Raw genomic sequence first — 19808 nt, forward strand, 5'->3', positions numbered from 1 at the left:
AAAAATAAAATATTTTTTAAAAATGTGAGAAAAGCTAAACTTTGAACTATTTCAAAAATCTATAACTTCTTATTAAACAATTCTAGACTATTGATGTAACCTACCATTCGACTCAATATCATAAAATCTATAACTTCAATAAGAAGTTATAGATTTTTGAAGAAAAAAAAGTTAAGCTTTTCTCACAATTTTCAAAAATATTTTTTTTAAATTAAAAAACACGTTTTCAGACTCAGAAGAGGACGCTGAATCGAATGGGCTAGGTCTCGATTTTGTATGACCCTTAAAAAGTGGTTTAAACAAGCGTTAAAGTTTAGTACACTTGAAGCTTTTTTCACAAACATATTATTATTTTATTTTGACCCTTCCACCCTCTTATTTATATGATATTGAGTCGAATGGTAGGTTACATCAATAGTCTAGAATTGTTTAATAAGAAGTTATAGATTTTTGAAATAGTTCAAAGTTTAGCTTTTCTCACATTTTTTAAAAATATTTTATTTTTAAATTAAAAAACACCTTTTCAGACTCAAAAAAAGACGCTGAATTGAATGGGATAGGTCTCGATTTTCTAGGACCTTGAGAAATACAAACGGTCACCAAAAAGATTGGACGTTGACTTTTGTATAAAAAACTGATTTTGTTGAGCACAAAATCTGTAACTAATCGCTCCAGATATTTTTTTAAAATCCGAAACTTCTCTCAATCCATATTGAGAGTAAGCCAGATTTTTTGGCACCGGCCCTGATTTTTTCTGACACTGATAAAGCTCAAAGGTCAGCGAAAAGACTGCAAAGGTCAACCCTCGTTACATTTTTAGAAATTGTATTTTTCTTCGAGACTCTGGCTTTAGACTAATGTGATGGCGCTGATTCCAAATATGCAAGTTTCTTTTTTCTCGGACAACAGGAAGTGCCTCAAAAGGCCACTTCCTGGTTGGTTTTAGGGTGTTCCAAGCCTGTGATTTCTCCGATACATTTTTTTTCCAAATCTACACGTAAAATAATGCTAAAATTTGAAATAATCAAACCCTAATATCAAATCATGATTTAATTATCCCTTAATTGGCTATGGTTACGGCTTCGCTATCTCGCTCAATATCTCAAATACGATAAGGACTTAGGGTCCACTTTTTGGATATGTTGTAGAGCTGGCTGAGACGCACATGTGGATGTCTTGTTTGTCCCGTTACGACACACTTCTATTTCTGACTTTGTCCTTTGATATGGTCTTAAGATATAAGACTCTATGTGCCTTCTGAAAGTGTAGGAGGTCAACTTAGGAGTGTTGTACCGGGACAAACAAGACATCCATGCGTGCGCCTTGGCGAGCTGTACAACATATCCGAAAGGTGGATTCTAAAAATGCATCGATTTTGAGATATATCGCTTTATTGCGCGAAATAACTTGACATTTGACCCTAGCCAATTAAGGAGTATGGTAAGGCCGTGTGCGAGGAGAGTTATATGGGCGCGTTCGGGGCGACGCGCTGACCCAGAAACAGGTGTCCAATTTTGTTTTTACTCCTTTCAAACAGTTTTTCACTATTATCTCGGCCCCTAGGGGGCGCTGAAACAATCGGACAACGTATTATTGATCAGCTCTTCACCCCGGACGCGTCCATATAACTTTCCTCACACACAAACATGTGGTTCTGAAAATTAGGGTTATTGGGCTTCTTGAATAATTTGGCCACTATGTGTACACAGTGGTTACTCCCTATGGTCTGAGTATCTACAGGGCTGACAAGGGACTAGTAAAGTATAATAGAGAGTATTAGTTTGGGTGGAAGTCTGCAGTAGCCTCAGAGTGGTGTGCACCTCACTCTGCTATTGCAGACTGTCTCTGCTTTAGGGCGTGGCTGTGATTGCAATGATTGACAATTGCAAGCACTGGTGTGACTGATTGATTGAGTGAGACTGAGTGTGTGTGTGACTGTGTGTGTCACTCTGTCAGTGACACACAGACAGCAGTGACACAAACCTTTTGAAAACCTTTTGAAACCTGGGTTACATCAGCCCTGTAGATACTCAGACCATAGGGAGTAACCACTGTGTACACGGGCCATAGCTTGTGTTCACGAGCCATAGTTTTGCATGAGCCACAGTAAAGTACTGTCTTTTATAGCCTCATAGAGCCCAGCAAAGCCTAGCAAAGCCTACTAGAGCTTAAAACAGCCTATTAGAGACCAGTAGAGTCTAGTACAGTACAGTACAGTACAGTACAGTACAGCCTAGTGCACCAAAACTAGTATAGTCCAGCCTGTTGGGAGAACAGACTAGGGGAAGGTGGTATAGGCCATACTAGCATGGAACAGGCTGGACTAGGCTAGACTAGAGTGTACTAGGCTTTAGCAGACTCTAATACTCTCTATTAGACTTTACTTGTCAGCCCTGTAGATACTCAGACCATAGGGAGTAACCACTGTGTACACATGAACTAACTACAGTAAGTGGCTTACTGCAGTCGCACCTATAGATGTCTGTGTACACATGAACTAATCACAGTAGATCTGTAAAACACGTGGATGGGCTAATTAGATCTGTAAAACATGTGGATGGGCCTATTAGATCTGTAAAACATGTGGATGGAGCAATTAGATCTGTAAAACATGTGGATAGGCCTATTAGATCTGTAAAACATGTGGATGGGCTAGTTGGATATGTAAAACATGTGGATGGGCTAATTAGATGTGTAAAACATGGATGGGCCAATTAAATCTGTAAAACATGTAGATGGAGCAATTAGATCTGTAAAACATGCGGATGGGCCTATTAGATCTGTAGAACATGTGGATGGAGAAATTAGATCTGTAGAACATGTGGATGGAGAAATTAGATCTGTAAAACATGTGGATGGGCTAATTAGATATGTAAAACATGTGGATGGGCCTATTAGATCTGTAGAACATGTGGATGGGCTAAATAGATATGTAAAATATGTGGATGGGCTAATTAGACATGTACAACATGTGGATGGGCCAATTAAATCTGTAAAACATGTGGATGGAGCAATTAGATCTGTAAAACATGTGGATGGGCCTATTAGATCTGTAGAACATGTGGATGGGATAATTAGATATGTAAAACATGTGGATGGGCCAATTAAATCTGTAAAACATGTGGATGGAGCAATTAGATCTGTAAAACATGTGGATGGAGCAATTAGATCTGTAAAACATGTGGATGGAGCAATTAGAACTGTAAAACATGTAGATGGGCTAATTAGATCTGTAAAACATGTGGATGGGCCTATTAGATCTCAACAAATGGCTCACTGCTGCCCTCCATTACCCTTATTATTATTATTACCCTTATTATTATTATTATTATTATTATTATTCCAGTGTGTTACTGCTCTATACATTACATTATTATTCCAGTGTGTTACTGCTCTACATTCAATTATTACCCTTATTATTATTATTATTACCCTTATTATTTCAGTGTGTTACTGCTCTATAATTACATTATTATTATTATGATTATTATTACCCTTATTATTATTATTATTATTATTGGAATACAATACACACGGGGTGCCTTAAATATTATAAAATGCATTACAAAAGCGATATCAGCGTTGCATCATTTCGTTTAAAGTACTGAGAATTGGGAAATACTCCAGTAAAGTAAAAATACCTCAAAATTGTACTTAAGTACAGTACTTGAGTAAATGTACTTAGTTACTTTACACCAACGCCCTATAGAACCACAAACAGCAATTATTTGATCTGTTTTAATGTTTTAATGTCTATGTCCGGTGGCAGTATAGCACTTGGAAACCATAATACATTATGGCAGTCATGGCGAAACTTTAACCTGGTGTTTGCACTTCTGCATTTACAGCCTGTACATCAACATAAATCTTCACACTTTAAATATAAAATTATTAACTCATGGCCACAGATGTTAAAATCATGTATGGGTTCTCAAAAGTACCTCTATCTTTTGTAATGTTCAATAAAAAGCCTTTTAATCCAATTGCTGGCCATTTTCTCCATATGTTTTCACCTGACCCTATGGGTTGAAAGGTGTACTGCACTCACGCAACATTACAACTCTCTGATAAAATGGCCACCAATCAGATTAAAATGCTTTTTATTAAACAATACGGAAGACACGGGTACTTTTAAGGGCCCGCACATAATTGTAACATCCGTGGCCATAGGGTCAGCACCTTTTTAAAACATTTGAACGTTTAGATAGATCATAAAACATTTGTTTTGTCAGATCTTTATTGACACTGACAGAGACATGAGTACGAACACGCGGAATGCGGAAGTAATCTGACGTGACGTCACGGGGTTGGAAAAGTTAAACAAATCTCTCGTTCTCAACAAACACTTATCGAAAAATGATCAACAAAATATGAAAATGCACAGAATATTTCCAGGTTTGTTTGGGTGGTGATGTGTGTTATGTTGCATTTAAACCACGTCTCTTAGCTCACGTTGTGTCAGTCCAATGTAGATAGATAGATAGATAGGTTTCATATCATGACACTTCAACCTGATGTTTGCACTTTTTCCATTTACGGCCCGTACATCTACATAAACGTCTAGATTTCAACTATAAAGTGCTTACCCCATGGCCACGGACGTTACAATTATGTACGATCCCTCAAAAATACCCGTATATTCCGTGTTGTTCAATAAAAAGCATTTTAATCCGATTGGCTGCCATTTTCGTATAGAGTTATAATGTGCAATACACCTCCCAACCGATAGGATCGCATAGTTGAAAGCTGATGAAAAGACGGAGAAAATGGCCGTCGATCGGATTAAAAGGCTTTTTATTGAACAACACTGAAGATATGGGTACTCAAGCTGGAACGTACACCATTTTAACATCCATGGCCTTTAGTTAAGCACTTCATATTTGAAATCTGATCGTTTATGACCTGGACGTTAGCGTTGTAAATGGAGCAATCCCCACCACACCCACCACACCATGTTGAACGTTCCTTTGCACATGCGCAAACCACATAGTCCCGTTTGGACTTTTTAGGGCGTTAGGGAGAAATAACCAGGACTATATTTATGCTAAATAGTAAAGAAAAAGCCTTGTGATGAATTGCTGTAGCAGTAAAATAGAAACATCAACAGAATGAAGTGGTATAAGTGAAATTAAACTTATTTGAAATTAAACAATGAATTGACTTCATGTGCTAATGCAATGGTTCTCAAACTTTTTCGTGCCAAGGACCCCCAAATAGACACTTATTAGACCGCGGACCCCCATTTGAAATGATAAGCCAGGGACCCCCATAAGAGAAGATTTTTACGGCTCTCTAGCAGTGATTTCAACCATTTTAATTTCAAGGACCCCCAGTTTGACATGCATTAGGCTACGGACCCCCATTTAATGGCATGTAGGTCTCTGGGACCCACTTTCATATTGTAAAATCAATGTTCATTTAACTCTGAGAGTGTACAAATGGAACCAAATGGACCTGTTAGGGTCCATTTGGTTACATTTGTACACTCTCAGAGTTACAGACCCATAAGGGTCCATTTGGTCCCTGTCCATCATTTAGCTGGGGACCCCCTGGAACCCCCTCAAGTACCCCTGGGGGTCCCCGGACCCCACTTTGAGACAATGTGCTAATGGTTATCAGCGGTAGGCCTGAAAGATGACGGTCATGGACATTCTTCAACCTGGTGTGATGAATTGCTCAATTTACAACTGTAACGTCTACACAAACGTACAGATTTCAAATATGAAGTGCTTACCTAAATGCCCAGGATGTTATACATGCCGACGTTTCAGCATGAGTACCCATATCTTCCGTATTGTTGGATAAAAAGCATTTTAATCCGATCGTCGGCCATTTTCGCATAGAGTTATAATGTGCAATACACCTCCCAACCGATAGGATCGCATAGTTGAAAGCTGATGAAAAGACGGAGAAAATGGCCGTCGATCGGATTAAAAGGCTTTTTATTGAACAATACGGAAGATATGGGTACTCAAGCTGGAACGTACACAATTGTAACATCCGTGGCCTTTAGTTAAGCACTTCATATTTGAAATCTGATCGTTTATGTTAGCGTTGTAAATGGAGCAATCCACCACACCCCTCCCTTACCAAACTTAACAAATAAACTGATTTTTATCATTTAATAATGAATAAACACGATGGCCCAAATTACATTATCAATATCATTAAATAATTAATAATTAAACACAATGGCAACGCAATTTCGGTCAGCAAAAAATAAATTAAAGAATGAATAAATAAATACATTATAAAAAAAAAATCATATAAATTCACTGAAGGACGGGAAAATAAAAAAGAAATTATAAATGTGACAATATAAATGTTATATAATCAAAATGCATTTAAAACCACCGCAATATTAGCCCATGTTGCCATGGCAACCTCTCAATACCATTAAATGGGACTTCTGCAGTAATTTTTGTAACCCGAGTCTGAAAGAGGTGGGCGGGGTGTCCGAGAGAACAGCCAATGGAGAAGACTTTCCATTAAATGGGGTTTTAGGAGTAATTTCGGTAACCTGGGTGAGCGGGGTTGCAGAGATTGTACAATTCCACCCCATAGAATGGGAACATTTGGAGCAATTCCTTTCCATTGAATGGGGTGATTCATAGTAGATCGGGTGGTTTTTAGGCAGGTGTGGGAACTTCACCAGTAACCAGGGTGATAACTAGATCATGATAATGGCTTTAATTAAAGTGTTTTTGTTTTGTTTTTTGTTTTAGGTCTATGTGGGAATTTCAACTCTAACCAGGGCGATGACTTCATGACCCTGGGCGGAGTCACGGAGGGCACGGCCGTGGGCTTCGTCAACAGCTGGAAGACCCTCGCCAAATGTGCTGACGTAATAACACACTTTGACAATCCCTGCAGTCTGAGCCTGGAAAAAGGTAAATGATATCATGATCTCTGCGTACACAATACCATGTCATTTGTACACTATCAGAGTTACAAATGCATCATTTAATACTGATTAATGTTACTGTGAATAAATAAATTATTATTTTTCAATCAATATATGTTCTCCACTCCACTGCTAAAAATCTTTCAGTCACTGTTTATATCAACTCACTTTATTGTAAGCACCAGCATTCTAATTCATTGAATAATTCATAGTCATGAAATAGGTTTTCTTGACATAGAAGTGATGTCAAGACAGCAGATATGCAATGTAATTAATTAATTCATAATTCCAATGCAATTAATAGTGTCTATTAAATAGAGATATGTAAATGATGTAGGTATGTACATTTTACATTTCCTTACAGAACATCTACTGTACTAAACTAATTATTGTTTGATGAATGAACTAATTGTTTGTGTGTTGTTACAGAGAAGTATGCACAGCCCCGGTGCGCTCTGCTGACCGACCAGCAGGGGGTGTTTGCTCCGTGTCACTCCGAGATCAGTCCTGACACCTATAAAGACGTAAGTCCCAGCACAATGTGATGCCATGCGACGATGCTGAGAGTACTCTCATAGTCTATAGCTAACACCAACTCAGGACTCCTGAATAGGCTTTATGCACAGCAGCCATATTGGAAAGAAATTGGGCCGCTTCCTTACCGCCCTCACAGGTGTTACCAATGATACTAATGAAGGCTCTGTTCCATTCTGGTCAAACAGAGTCAGGGTGCTGATATTGTGCATGTTGGCTCACTGGAAAGTGGAAACACCAGTGGGTCCCAAAGTGTGGTCCAGGGACCCTCATGGTTCTTCTCAGAGTTATGGGGGTCCTCAAGTATAAAGTTTGAGAGCCACTGTGATACACAAAAATGGAACAGAGCCTTAATTGGTATAATTGGTATCACCTGTGAATGAAGTAAGGAGAGCCAATTTCTTTACAATATGGCTGCTGTGCATAGAACCTATTGCAGCCCTCCACACCCTCCTGTCTAGCATCAGGGTCTTGAGCTCTGCAGTGTTGTAAGATCCGGCACAGTGTATCTATGTAGGTGGTGTTACTCTTTCCTTTCCTGGCTGCACCCTGGGTTGGCTCCCACAGTGTCAGTTTGTTTACCACCAGTTCTGTCAGGACAACTCATGAATGGATAAAGGATAACTCATGAAGGATAAGATATTGGCGATGAATTGGATCTGCTTTTAGATACTCCGATAAAGCGCATCTCCCAACCATAGGGACTCCAACGGACATAAACAGCAGATCAAAACAACAGGTGGTAGCTGGGGTGGTGGAGGGTTTTTAGCAAGACAGCAGTGGTGAGAGCAGCAGCATCAACACGTGTAACTGTGTTGTTTATGTTAACAGAACTGCATGTATGACACGTGTAGCTGTGTTGTTTATGTTAACAGAACTGCATGTATGACACGTTTAACTGTGTTGTTTATGTTAACAGAACTGCATGTATGACACTTTTAACTGTGTTGTTTATGTTAACAGAACTGCATGTATGACACGTGTAACTGCGAGAAGAGTGAGGACTGCATGTGTGCTGTCATGTCCTCCTACGTTCACGCCTGCTCTGCTGCTGGTATCCAGCTCAGCGGCTGGAGAAACTCTGTCTGTGGTGAGTATAGGTCTGAAGTAAACGGAAGTAATGTATATGTATTGTAACAATAATCCAAAGTAACTGTAAAGTAACTGAAGTTTTCAACATCGCGACACGTTGTGAGCTTGTATAGATCTGCTATTTTCACTAGTTTGGGTCCCGGGGAGACATGACATTTCTCAATTTGGGTCTGGAGCAAAAAGGTTTGGGGACCACCGCTTTACACCACTGATCTTGCCATATTATCCTCTTCTCAGGTAAGTACATGAAGTCCTGCCCCAGCACCATGGTCTACAGCTACAACATCCCCTCCGCCAGGCGGACATGCCGCTGCCTGGCCCAGTCTGACCCCACCTGCTCCGTCACCTTCTCCCCCATGGACGGATGTGTCTGCCCCGACGGGACGTACCTGGACGACTCCGGGGAGTGTGTGCCCCCCGCCGACTGCCCCTGTTATGACAAGGGCTTAAAGCTGCCCCCTGGTGAAGTCGTCATCAACAAGGACGGCATCATGTGGTACGGCTGTTATATTCAGGGGGCGGGGCAAAGAGAAATAACGGGAGGAAATGTTTTATCTGAAAAAATAATCTACGTGTATTACTAGGCCGATGGTATCTACATGTATATATCTATGGTAGGCCACCACTCACCATATGATATTCCTTTACCTTTACGGTGAGTGTTATTAGGAATCTGCTGCACACAGGTTTAAGACATATGCATGCATTGTATATACAGTATAGATAGAGTTTATGTAATGCATGCATTGTATATATAGAGTTTATGTAATGCATGCATTGTAATTCATAATTATGTATTTGTTCAGCACCTGTAAGATGGGACATCTCAGCTGCCTTGGAGAGCCAGACAACTCATGTAAGTTTAATGTTTACAAATCAGAAAAGTGTCACGCCACTGCCAGCGAAAACGAGCGATTTAAATAACCTTTGAAAAATCCTGGAATATTTTCCGTGATCGCCGTCCTCACAGAGATCGTTTTCCTCATTACACGCACAGGGATCTCGTAGAATTGGGGGGGGGGGCAATTGGCCAGTCGCTGTAATTCATTCCATAGCTATGGTCAATTGAATGTGTCTTGTTTTTGCAAAAAACAACAGAAAGCAGAGACATTTTTACTTTTATAAATCCTATAACATAAAAATTATAGTAACCCCCCAGCCCCCCCCCCCCCCCCCCACACGGAAAACTCAATCACTGTACTAAACAACGGTATAACAGCGAAAAGCGATTTGTGATCAGCTGCAACCAGCTCTCCCCTGAATAATAGCAGGTGTATTTTTGGACCCTTGCAGCCTGCAGCCATCCTATGGTGTTCTACAACTGTTCCAGAGCGGGACCCGGAGCCAAAGGTTCTGAATGTCAGAGGAGCTGCCAAACTCTGGACGTGGACTGTGTATGTACACACACACACACACACACACGCACACACACACACACACACACACACACACACACACACACACACACACACACACACACACACACACACACACACACACACACACACACACACGCACGCACACGAGCATGCATGCACGCACGTTGTTGATTACCTCGATAACGATATGTCTCGCGATAAATTTAAAAAGAAATGCAGTACATAATGCTTCAGGTACATTTTTGCAAACTAAAGACATATTAATTCAATACATTTAAACAAATACCTAGCCTAACAAAATGCAATATAATGCCTCTGAACTTTGACTTTCAAATGCATTATTGCACATAATTTGCGATAATGATATTAGGCCTGCTGCCATTCAGGATGGAAAATAAAATTGTCCTTTTGGTTTTGGAGTGAAGTAGAAGTCGGTTTCATGAGAGGCTACAGTTGACTGAGCCGTGAGTGAGGTATTAGATCGTGCTGAATTTAAGACTAATTTGATTGTAACTAAATGTTAAATTATTGGAGAAATCTGGTAAAAATGATTGGTGTAATGTTCATAAAATGTAAGCAATAAGGTCTAATATACAACAGTACATTTTCGATATATCATGCAGCCTTACTAGACAGTAGACACCAAATAATAACCATGCGGCGGCGGCTTGTCTTATCACTGGCGCAGTGACAGCACAGATGATTCCTTGTTATTTAGGGAGTGTCATGAATCGGTCATTGTGCCATTCTTTATCTGTCTCTGTAGCTTTCATCATCATCGTCATCCATTTGGAGTTCTGAGGGTGCATGAAACGCAATGTCATTGGCATGCTTTAATATAATAACCTAAGTGAGAACGAGCATGTGAATATAAAGTTGATTTTTCAGGCCATAGTGATTCTGACCACAGTAACAGCCATGCACTGTTTGGACACCTCTCGTTTCAATGTGACGTTTGGGTGAGAAGAGAGATTCTGTTTTCCCTACATCATTATATCGGTAACCGTCTTCCATGCCGACATCTCGCCACTCCGACTAGTGGCTTCCGCGTGCGGTTAGGGTTAGGGTGAGGGTTAGGTATAGGGTTCGTTAACGTCGGAAAGGCGACATGTCGGAAAGCCGCCATGTAACCCATTATATCACATAAGTGATGCTGAGATTTGAAGCTTGCTTGCTTTCACTTCATGCACAAGGACATTGGCTTTGTCTCCACTACCACCTAAATAGGAATGCGCATAATTATACATAGGTGATGGCAGCCGACAATCTAATTGGTTTAATTAATGTAATGCCGAAAACACACCCATGACTAATTCAGGGCGTGTTGTGCCAGGCACTAACAAATTGCACCCACCATAATGCGTCTGATAGTAAAATTGGTGTAGACACATCCCCAAGGCGCAACTGAAAACCATGCACCATGCCATAAAGTTCCGCTTTTCAAATAAGGCCCGCAATATGTTATTGTTTTAAAGCATTGTGAGTATGTATGAGTGCTTATAACTATAGAGTTCTAGGCAGATTATATTACTTTATAAGTATGTTTATAATGCATTATAGCCATGGGCTTCATAGAAAGTGTCACCAAAATGTATTTTACCATTGCCAATTGACAAACCGTACAAGTTGATAACTATTAATTATTATACAGATCTATTCATTCAGAGGTTGTATTATTTTAACGCTCAGGGTTCTATTTTAACCCTCAGGTGAGCACAGAGTGTGTGTCTGGGTGTGTTTGTCCATCTGGGTTGGTGTCGGACGGTAAAGGAGGTTGCGTCAAGCCAGACGTGTGTCCGTGCATTCACAACGGCGCCCTCTATCAGCCTGGAGCCAGTATCAAGGTGGACTGTAACACCTGGTAAGATAGAGACACAGCAGGGGTTCTCAAACTCAGACTCCCAACTGAAGATATTTTGTGCCAGGCACCCCATTCAAGATTTGTCAAAGTTATTACACATTTTTCATATTTTCCAAGTTTTTTTATTTACTCTTAATAGTAAATAATCTTACCAAAGAAAAGCATGGTAGAAATCCTGCATCCTGTATGAGTTTTCTCTCCTGCTTGGGTGAAATTGGTATCCTGACCTGAAAATGTGTTTTCTGCATACTAGAGAGATGAAGAGAAAGGGAGACCCCTGTTACTGAACAAACACACTATACTGTAGCAATCATTAATATGGGAATATGGAGCTATTTAACACTTAATTTAACAACAACAATCACTTACAACCCCTTTAACTAGCTAGACCTGTGGCAACATATTTAATTGTTTAAACGTGCAATCAAGAATGTCATATACCTTTATTGGGAATCTAACATTAATTTCTCATTACTTTGCAATTATTATTATTATTATCTTCTTCCTCCATGCATAGTACCTGTAAGGACCACAGTTGGCAGTGTTCCAGCGACCGGTGTTATGGAACGTGCTCGGTCTACGGCGACGGACACTACATCACGTTTGACGGGAAACGCTTCAACTTTGCAGGCAGCTGTGAATACTCTCTAACACAGGTGGGAATATACTCTAACACAAGTGGGAATAAGGGCGCGCTCCCACCAAAACATGGTCGGCTAGCGTTAAACGCAGGTTGTGTGCGGCCACAGTTTTTTGCAGCCAGCGGATTCTAAAAAACGGGAGTGACGCGCCTGTCACTCACTTTCAGGACCCTCCCCGTAGCCCGCACCGCCTTCTGCCTTGAGCACCATGTTGCTTCCTGAGTCTTGGGACGGTCCGCCTTCAACTCACCCGATTGGACAGAGGGGGGAAATCAGCTCCTGCCTCCAGCAGTTTTATGCTTCAAATGGACAAGTCATGTAGAGCGGATAAACGCACGGTCTGCGCAACAGGCGCGGTGGGACAGGCACGGTGGGACAGGTGCGGTGGGACAGGTGCGGTGGGAGCGCGCCCTTAGGGCCCTTAGGGCGCGCTCCCACCGCACTTTAATTTTACCTCTGGGGCAGAATCTGCCAATGCTTTGTCAATGTAAATGCGTGGATTCACGCAAGAGCGGATCTTTCCGCCTGTCGTGCAGACCGTGCGTTTACACGACTTGTCCATTTGAAGCATAAAACTGCTGGAGGCAGGAGCTGATTTTCCCCCCCTGTCCAATCGGGTGAGTCGAAGGCGGACCGTTCCAAGACTCAGGAAGCACCATGGTGCTCAAGGCAGAAGGCGGTGCGGGCTACGGGGAGGGTCCTGAAAGTGAGTGACAGGTGCGTCACTCCCGTTTTTTAGAATCCGAAAAACTGTGGCCTTATGTCCTCTAATGTCCGCTTATGTCATCTAATGTTCTCTAATGTTCTCTATTGTTCTTTGATGTCCTCTAATGTTCTCTATTGTTCTTTATTGTTCTTTATTGTTCTCTAATGTTCTCCAATGTCCTCTAATGTTCCCTAATGTTCTCTATTGACCTCCGATCTTCTTCAGGACTACTGTGGCACTCAGCAAGCCAATGGCAGCTTCAGAGTGATCACTGAGGACGTTCCCTGTGGAACCACAGGAACCACCTGCTCCAGGGCCATCAAGATCTTCCTCTGGGTAAAATTACACCTTTATCTTAAAAAGTAATATATATATATATATATATATATATATATATATATATATATATATATATATATATATATATATATATATATATATATATATATATGTATATATATATGTATATATGTATATATATATATATATATATATATATATATATATATATATATATATATATATATATATATATATAAATATATAAAGAGAATCAATATAATAACATGTGCAATTGTCATGTATAAAATTAAATATGAATATGACTGGGATATGAATGGGAAACAAAGGAAGGCTGATACTATCACTGTACATCAGTGATTCTCTTTCTCCCTTATACACCCAGTTTGATGTGCATTAGGCAATGGACCCCCATTTGATAGGCCTATATATTTTTGTTCTTATCTCTGGGATCCCAATCATGAATCTACACTGTAAACTCATCAGTGTGTATTTAACTCTGAGAGTGTACAAATGGAACCAAATGGACCCGTCCTGTGTACATGTTCTTTTAGAAACATTAGTATCATATACCGGTGTGTGAAAAACGTGCTGCCATGAGGCTGTGTGAAAATAAATTAAATTTAACACTAAAAATAAAATTAAGAAAACAGCAGAAACAGAGTCACCCATTGCATGTATTTGTGTCCTTATTAGGACTCAGAGTTGCAGCTAAGCGACGGCAGCTACCAGCTGGTCCACAGCGGAGGGAACAAGACGGTCCCGTTCCACTTCAGTTCTGTAGGAATCTACCTGGTGGTGGAGGCCGACAACGGACTCATCCTCATTTGGGACAAGAAGACAAGCATCTTCATCAAGATCACTCCAAAATATGCGGTACATTAACCACCTTGTAGTCAGCATAAGGTACAGTAACCGCCTATAGTCAGTACAGTAACCGTCTACTTTGACCTCACTTTGAGAACCACTGAATTAGAGAACTGTAAACCGGGTTATAATGGAGGCCAATCTAAGTCTAAAACTAACTTAAAGGGATATTTACATGTTTGGGTTCGTTTTATCGTCTACTAAGGCTTTTGTGAGCACCCCAGACAGTTCTTAAGTTGCTTGATTCAGTATTTAGATATTTGGTATTCATTTTATCTGACACGCCCCCTTCTTATACAAACCCATTGTAACTTCAAACTCTATTTTAACCGTGATGGATTCATCGACAACACCCGTCTTTGGTTCTGGTGACTAATATTGTCCTTGAGGGATGCATGAGTGGGCCGTATTTTTTCAATTAGTATTTTCATTTATTTGATTTTATATAAAAAAAAAATGAATTCAGAAAAAAAAAAAGTAATTGAAAAAACACGGCCCCCTACCTCCTCCCCCACGACAGCCGGGGCGCCTGATGGAGGCGAAGGGAACTGGTTGGAATAACGTGTTCCTTCCACGCGCTACGTCCTACCGGGGAAACTCCCCCCTGTCAGGTGACAAGAAAGTCAGTTGGCTCTCATGCATTGAAGGAGGCATGAGCTCGGCCCTGGCCTCCCTGGGCTGTGGGGGGGCTGGAGTAGCGCTGGTGTAGGGCTGGTGTAGCGCCCAGGGTTACAAAAATAGTGGGATAAAAAAAAAAAAACACGCCCCCCTTTGTTTCCAATGCATTTATCATGGTTAAAATGGAGTTTGAAGATACATATATCATATAGGAAGGGGGTGCGTCTGAATATAAAATATCTAGATATTGAACCAAGCAACGTAAAAACTGCCTGGGGTGCTCACAAAAGCCTGGTCAGACGTTAAAATGATGTAAACATGTTTGAAAATGTGAAATATCCCTTTAACACTTTTACGGACTGATGGGCTGAAAAATGGGCTCTCGGACCATAATGGGCAGAAGTTAGAACCCCTTTTTGTACTTCCTGAAAAAGTAACAGTTTTATAAATCCAAGGTTTCCACCCAACAACGACAAATTATTTTCTTTAAGCCAGGTTAGGGTTCTGATCATTCAGTCCAAATGACATTAAATTTGTTCCGTTTCTTCCCCCTATACGCAGGGTCATCTGTGCGGTCTGTGTGGGAACTACGACGGCAACGGCAACAACGACTTTGCCACCAGGAGTCAGGCGGTGGTGGTGAGCCCCGTGGTGTTCGGAAACAGCTGGAAGCGGTCCGGCAGCTGTCCGGACGCCAGACGGGCAGACGGGCGCCCGTGCTCCACCAACCCGCGCCGGTTGTCCTGGGCACAGAAACAATGCAGGCTCCTCCAGGGCGAAGTCTTCTCCACCTGCCACGACGCGGTACGTAGCCGATCAGCCGTCCGTCCGGGCTGGTTCAGATTCTATTACCTATAGAGGTCCCGGGTTTGTTTGTCACTATGTGCAGGGACTGCCCTTTGCACCTGCCCTTTGCCCTCTTGACCAGAAGTGCCCTTTTGAAAAATAGGAAAAAAAAGTTTTTTGTTTTTTTCAATTTACAGCAGGGGTCTTCAACAGGGGGTCCGGGACCCCTAGGGGGTCCTCAGAGTTACTACAGGGGGTCCGCCAAATCTTTATGTGATATGATTTTTCTTTTTACCATAACCACTCGAAACCTAGCATCCCTTTTCTGAGGAGAACTTTAGCCAAAAATAGCAAATCTACAAGCCCACAACGCCTCGCGCTGCGAGGCGTTGTGGGCTTGTAGATCGGCTATTTTTGGTAAAGAGGTATAGGTGTAGAGGGAAAAAAGAGCATACCAAGTAAACAAAAAAAAGTATAATTTACTTGAGCACCTGCCCCTCAAAATGTCTGTGCACGCCGCTGACTATGTGTATGTATCGTATGGAGTGGATTCGAGAAGACCCATACTCAGGGCTGATCGGGAGAGAAAAGAACGAGGTGCTGTGTAACTTATCGTCTCTTATTGTAGGCTGCTAGCAGCTACTGTATAGATTCCCTTATGGCAGGGGTGGGCAACTTTGATGATGGAGAGGGCCACTATATTTCCACACTCACTCCAGGGGGACACATTGCTTATACCGTCGGGCAGACATGGCGTCTTATCTCCGTATTTTAACTTTTTCCGTAAATTCATGCCGTACTTCGCCATTCTGTGTCACCCAAAAGTAGCAAACATCTACAAGCTCAAAACGCGTCGCACTGGGACGTGTTTTGAGCTTGTAAATCTGCTATTTTTTAATTGGAATCCAGATTTCTTTTTTTCCCTTTTTGAATTAGAATCCTGAAAAGTTACATTTTTTTTTATTTCAAATGCATTTAGTTATACTTATGTTAACTTTATGAACTTAAATACAAATACATTGGACATAAAAAAGACAATAGAGGGGCGTCCACTGGCCTAGCGGTCCATGTACGCTGGTAATCCAGCATGACAGCGTGTTCGACTCCTGTTCCCGACGACCTTTGCTGTATGTCTCCCCCCATCTCTCTCCCATTTCTTGTCAGCCTACTGTCCTGTCCAAATAAAGGCGTAGAAGCCCCAAAAAATATCTTTAAAAAAGACAATAGAATTGTAATGCTAGTCATTAAGCTACTAAAATAGACTGAAGTAATTAAAGCGGGTCATGTTTGCATGTTTGGAATTGGAACAGCTGAAATCAATAATATATCAGTATTCTGACTGATTAACCTGCCTTCAATGCATTAAGTGAAGGTGGGGGCCGCATTTGGCCCTCGGGCCGCCAGTTGCCCATGTATGCCTTATGGAGTAGTAGCCTACAACTGGCACGTACAGTATACTGTACTAACGGCATTTTTACCAGCAGTTGTCATTATTAGATTTGTCGGTTGGTTCTGTAATATCTCAGAGCAAAGCCCATGTGGTAGGCCTACACGCCCTAACCACTCGGCTATCGGGTGATTCCTGTCACCCCCAGACTGTAGCTTGTAGAATTATATCTAACGGGACTATGATTTCTCTGTAGGTGGATCCCACTCCATACCACGATGCATGCGTGTTTGACTCGTGCGCCTGCGACAGCGGTGGAGACTGTGAGTGTTTCTGCACGGCTGTGACAGCATACGCTGCCGCATGCAATGCAGCTGGTGTATACGTCACATGGCGAACTCCCAGCATCTGTCGTGAGTATACTACCACCATACTGATTTAACCGCTGGTATTTAACCAAAGCTACACACAGTAAAAACCTGAGAGTGAGTAAAAGGGAAGCATTTCACTTTCAAACATGTTTGGGGTAATTTGAACATCATCATTTTGTGTGCACCCCAGACCCCAGTTTTTAAGTTGCTTGATTCAGTATTTTGATATTTGATATTCATTTGATCAGACACGCCCCCTTCCTATATATATATATATATACCCATTATAACTTCAAACTCATATTTTTTTTATGTATTCTATTTGTTCTATTTATATATTTTTAAATTTTCCCTAAAGAATTAATACATGAAAAAAGTAATAAAAACACGGCCCCCTCACGAGTTAGAAGGAATATCAGCCACTAGAACCAGGGGGAGTGTGTTTCCAATTAATCTATCATGGTTAAAATGGAGTTTGAAGTTACAATGGGTTTATATAGGAAAGGCGGCGTGTCTGATGATTATCAAATATCTAAATGCTGAATGCAGTAACTTTTTTAAAAGAAATTCTGGTGTGCGGGTGCTCACAAAAGCTTGAGTAGGTGTTCAAATGACCCCAAAAGAAAGTGAACTATCCCTTTAACAACTGAGAGTGTACAAATGGAACCAAGGGTCCATGTGGTTGTGGATTGGGTTTCAAGAGACTCACATTTTGCATTGGAACACCATGGGCTTGTAAAAGTCCAGCAGATTAAAACTAGCAATACTATTTGTGTTTTTCAGCTCTCTTCTGTGACTACTACAACCCCCCTGGTGGATGCGAGTGGCATTACAAACCATGTGGATCTCCTTGCCTGAAGACGTGCAGAAACCCCTCAGGAACCTGCTCCTCACAGATACCTCCTCTAGAAGGTACTTTGTGCAATATATACCTCCTCTAGAACAGTGTTTCTCAATCGTTTACATTTCAAGGACCCCCTTAACTTTGACAGGGTACAAATGGAACCAAATGGACCCGTTAGGGTCCTTTTTATTCCAGTTGTATACCGTCAGAGTTACAGACTTTTAAGGGTCAATCCAGAACTCCCTCAAGGAACACTGAGAGTCCCTGGACCTGACTTTGAGAACCATTGCTCTAGAAGGTACTTTATAGAACTAGAGGTTTGGGCTGCTACGCGGCCATCACATCTAGAGTTTGTGCCACTACGTGGCCCTCACCCTTACATCACACGCCAATCCGACCTATATATAACGGACCGCGGTCTCTGTCTGACTGCCGAGCGGCCGTGCCGACAACGGAGTTGTAATATATTGCGACAACTACGCAGCAGCAGCAACAACTCTTTTCTTCCGGTCTTACCTTCACTATAAAGTGATCTCCCATTTACATCCCAATGCAGCACATTTTACGCTGGTTATTATTAACAGGAAATAGGTTTAACTTAACAGCGTGTGACACACTCTTTCTTTCTTTCTCTCTCTCTCTCTCTCTCTCACACCCAGAAACACACGAGAGAGAGAGAGAGAGAGAGAGAGAGAGAGAGAGAGAGAGAGAGAGAGAGAGAGAGAGAGAGAGAGAGAGAGAGAGAGAGAGAGAGAGAGAGAGAGAGAGAGAGAGAGACCGGATCGGCAGTTCTGGACAACGCCTATCTTACTGACTTACAGTAGTAACCATAAAGACCGGAGTTCTAAGTTATCCGTACCCAAATGTATATGGGTCCTTATGTGATTTGTTTGATCCTCTACAATCATTGTAGAGATTGAAAAGAAATGTAAAGCCTTTCTAATTTCTATGTTTGACATGAAGCTATCCTGAAAGTAATTACCGCAGTGTGTTGCCTGCATACCGTCCCCTACACCACAAGGTGGATTTAAGCCAGTTAGCCAGATAACTGAATAATTAATAATATAAAACTGTATGAATGCACAGGGATTGAATCCAAGGCATTCACTGGCCCTCATTTATCAATGGAGCGTAAAAACAGGTTTATTTTTTGCCTTAATTCTGGCCGTAGGCATTTATCAAGCGATCCTATACAGCCAATCCTAGCGTACATTTGGTCGGAGCTTTGATAAATCTCACGGCTGAAAACGAGCGTCATTTAAATAACACGGCCTTAAATATTCTCGAAACGGCCCGATTTTCCGATATGAAGAACCAGTATACCACCAAACAAAGCATGGAAAGTCAATATAAGAAAGCGTTTCCGCCGCTCGCCTCGCTGCCTGTCAAGTCACACACACACACGCGCGCGCACACACACGCACACACACACACACACCTTGCACACCCAACTGCGTAACGATAAATCTTTGTCAAGTAGGCTAGTAGCCTACATGAATGACAGATTGTGACACCAAT

At 41.4% G+C, this 19808-nt stretch overlaps 1 protein-coding gene across 1 annotated transcript in view; it reads left to right on the plus strand.

The window, feature by feature from the left end:
• Nucleotides 1-19808, plus strand: part of fndc7b (fibronectin type III domain containing 7b) — a gene marked incomplete at both ends in the record, with an annotated part of 51565 nt that overhangs the window by 24216 nt on the left and 7541 nt on the right. Inside the window, 13 exon segments of the mRNA XM_084066153.1 lie at nucleotides 6726-6890; nucleotides 7334-7428; nucleotides 8402-8528; nucleotides 8768-9026; nucleotides 9337-9386; nucleotides 9824-9924; nucleotides 11619-11770; nucleotides 12288-12426; nucleotides 13343-13453; nucleotides 14114-14293; nucleotides 15464-15706; nucleotides 17332-17488; nucleotides 18230-18358. Of these exon segments, the coding sequence (XP_083922279.1) occupies nucleotides 6726-6890; nucleotides 7334-7428; nucleotides 8402-8528; nucleotides 8768-9026; nucleotides 9337-9386; nucleotides 9824-9924; nucleotides 11619-11770; nucleotides 12288-12426; nucleotides 13343-13453; nucleotides 14114-14293; nucleotides 15464-15706; nucleotides 17332-17488; nucleotides 18230-18358 (1908 nt within the window).

The sequence above is a fragment of the Gymnoscopelus microlampas genome, assembly GCF_963454915.1.
Source record: "Gymnoscopelus microlampas genome assembly, chromosome: 9".
Lineage (NCBI taxonomy): Eukaryota > Metazoa > Chordata > Actinopteri > Myctophiformes > Myctophidae > Gymnoscopelus > Gymnoscopelus microlampas.